At 41.9% G+C, this 3,065-nt stretch overlaps 1 protein-coding gene across 1 annotated transcript in view; it reads right to left on the bottom strand.

Annotated features, from left to right (window-relative positions):
- Positions 1-207: 207 nt before the first annotated feature.
- LOC115827405 (ectonucleoside triphosphate diphosphohydrolase 2) overlaps positions 208-3,065 on the bottom strand; it is a 13,452-nt gene continuing 10,594 nt past the window's right edge. Inside the window, exons 7-10 of the mRNA XM_030791232.1 lie at positions 2,857-3,065; positions 2,151-2,270; positions 1,283-1,417; positions 208-936 (exon numbers count right to left, since the gene is read on the bottom strand). The exon at positions 2,857-3,065 is cut by the window's right edge and continues 61 nt beyond it. Of these exons, the coding sequence (XP_030647092.1) occupies positions 727-936; positions 1,283-1,417; positions 2,151-2,270; positions 2,857-3,065 (674 nt within the window). The 3' untranslated portion in view covers positions 208-726. The remainder of the gene's footprint in view (positions 937-1,282; positions 1,418-2,150; positions 2,271-2,856) is intronic.

Below are 3,065 nucleotides of genomic sequence, written 5' to 3'. Positions count from 1 at the left end.
CACAAAACAACGTTGCATGAGTTCACCCTGGCAACACATTACAAAATATTAAAACTGGACAAAGAGAAAGACTGAGAAGCATGTATTTCACATGCTTATACATAAAAACCATTACCATCAGTGCAATTCACATGATTAAAAACATAAACATGACATGTTTAAAACAATATCTTCACAACTGAAATGACAAAAAAAAAAATTCCTGAGACATTACCATAATCATAGATAAACTGCTGATTACAATCGTGTTAACTGTATAACTGATAGTTACTATGGCTTTTCAGTAAGGCCTGTCTTGCTATCTACTTGTATTTGGTCTGGGGTTTTTTTTGTTTTTGTTTTTTTTTTAACAGATAACGGAGTTTAGTAAAAAAAAAAAAAAAATTTCTTTCAGACGATTACGTTGAAACCTTGCACATGCTCACAAAATTGACAAAACTTAAATGTGGTTTCCCCATTATGACCAAGAACTAAACATCCTTCTGCAAAGTGTGTTTTGTTTTTAACGCCGTGGCACCCTGACACTTGTTACAATACACTAATGGAACGAAACACACCGTCTATACTTCAGTTGAAAATAACAGTTTATGCCCACTCTCTAGTTCTGCTGCACTGCCATAGTCATGATTCAAACATACAGTTATCAGGCACATTGAATGTAACATGATATTCATAAAGCTACGTGATACGTGGAATACAATCTATATGGCGCTTTCCCCTCATTGGTCAGACGACGGGGGCGCCGCCCTTCCTCTTGAAATGGGCTCGCAGTATCACATACACCGGCAGTGCGGCGAGGATGAGGATGAAGAGGAAGAGGAGACCGGTCCACGCTCCTGAGCTCAGCGCTTTCCTAAGCGGAATGCTTTCCGAAGGGATTAAATTGCTTTTGCTTAGCATGTAGCCAAGAGCCCAGCCAATGGAGGTGTCTCCCGCCTGAAAAAAACCATAAACAACAGTGTCGTCATGACAACGGCGACACTACGGAAGGGCAAGGCTTTTAACTTATGTGCAATGCATAGACAAAAGTCATGATACGGAGACAAAAGTCATGATGATGTGACTATGCGTCACTATGGAAACGAGAAGCGCTGAAACTCGCCGCATAGCTATCCTGTCAGCATTATTTACCAAAGCCTCAAACTCACTGAAGTTCCTGAAAAACAAAAAACCCAACTGCCACTAACAATGTCACGGTTTGCAAACAAAACGCGTTTTGTTTGTTTGTTTGTTTTAATGAGGGAGTATATATCTAACATACTACATATTTGTTTGCCTTCACCTTTTTCTGGAAGGAGATTCGAGGAAAGGAGTCCTGGTCAAATCTATAGCCTTTGAGGGTGAGAATCTGGATGAAGACAGAGACGGAGCAGTAATCCTGCAGCCGCGTCTTCTGATCTGGAACTTTCTTCTCCATCTGCAAAAGACCAGCAAAGAGCTATCAATCGTACCTAATTGATTTTTTTTTTTTTTAATTTCACCCCGCTATTCTCTCTGTAGGGAAAGTGTCTGAAACACGAACATGCAAGCTGCATAAATAAATAAACAGGGTCTGCTTGTTTTGCGATTCATTCAAATTTCATCAATAACTTGTTGGGCTGCATTGGCTATGTCTGGAGACTCCGAAGAAGCAGGACTACTAAAGTCCAAAGGCTAGACAGAGTCTCTCTCTCTCTCTCTCTTTCTCCATAACAACATTAAACATTCATGTCTATCTCAACCTGGGCAACACTAGGGCCTGAATTCAGACTGGAACATTTGCAGAGAAACATTCATTTCAATTCCTGTTCAGCTAAGTCAGGACCAGTCACCTTGGGACTAACTGCTGATTTTCAGGGAATGAGTCACAGATGCTGCAGTAACAATACTAGTTGTTTTATGATTAGTTTTCTAACATTGTTATTAGTAGTAGTAGTAGTAGTAGTAGTAGTAGGAGAAATATTCCTATATTATCGATGGATTTTTTCTTAAATCTTTCCCAAGACACGGCATCATTTGAATCCAGGCCTGAGTCCTTGTGTGAGGGAGATGATGAGTGTTTTTTTTTTTTTTTCTCATCACCGCTGCAGGGAGACACACAGCAGATAACCCAGAATAGCAGCAGCTGCAGCAGCAGGAGAGACAGAATTAGTATGCTGTGTCGGCCGCACCTCCTCGAAACTCATGTTGCAGACGGCCTGGGCAGCTCCCTCCATAAGCTCAGGGGAGGACACGGAGATACCTGTGCTCCTCTGCAGGAAGGAATACGTGTAAAAGAAAGCAGAGAATGCCTGTTGGGCAGAGGGAGAGAGAAAGACAGACAGAGGGAGAGAGAGACAGACAGAGAGAGAGAGAGAGAGAGAGAGGGAGAGACAGATAGAGAAATACACAGAGAGAGACAGAGAGAGAATTTTTATTGAATTCTTAAACAAGCATAAAATGTTAATGTTGACGCACCATGAGGACCTAATGTTATTCATCTCTGGAATCTCTGAAAGTTCTATTTTTCCATTTGTCAGTGCTGTCTGACATTATGATGCCATCAGTATACACTGAGACTCCATCCAAAGAGTGAGTGAAAACCCGTAAAAAGGCTTTTTCGCAATTCTAAGACCCTCTGGGCAAAACACTGCATTTGCATCACTACGTCTCAATAACAACATTTGAGTAACGCTTCACACCAGGCGCCATGTTACAAAGACATTCCCCACACGTCCTTACTGGCCAGTCAAACAGCTGCGGAAAGGACAGAAATACTGTAATATGTAGTAATGTTTAGTTGTTTTCTACTTTTGCCAGGTGGCAGATAGATTGGGGCTACAGTGTTACAAATCTTTTGGAGCTTTATGAGGCGGTCTCAGTAGGGGGGGTCCTCACCATGAAATTTCCAGAGACTTTGGGCTGAAAAACGTCATTGAAAGAACAGGAGGAGAAGGAGCACTTTTTGAGATCGAAGATGGCCGACACATTGCCCACACACTGCTGATAGTTCCCTGTGCCCTGGACCTGTATGAGTCCCTTAGCATCGTAGGGAGATGGTCTCTTTTTCTGAGTACAGGGCGAATCAAAGATCTTTCCCAGCTCCA

The sequence above is a fragment of the Chanos chanos genome, chromosome 14, assembly GCF_902362185.1.
Source record: "Chanos chanos chromosome 14, fChaCha1.1, whole genome shotgun sequence".
Classification (NCBI taxonomy): domain Eukaryota; kingdom Metazoa; phylum Chordata; class Actinopteri; order Gonorynchiformes; family Chanidae; genus Chanos; species Chanos chanos.
Note: the sequence above shows the minus strand (reverse complement) of the source record. Positions and strands in the feature narration are given on the sequence as shown.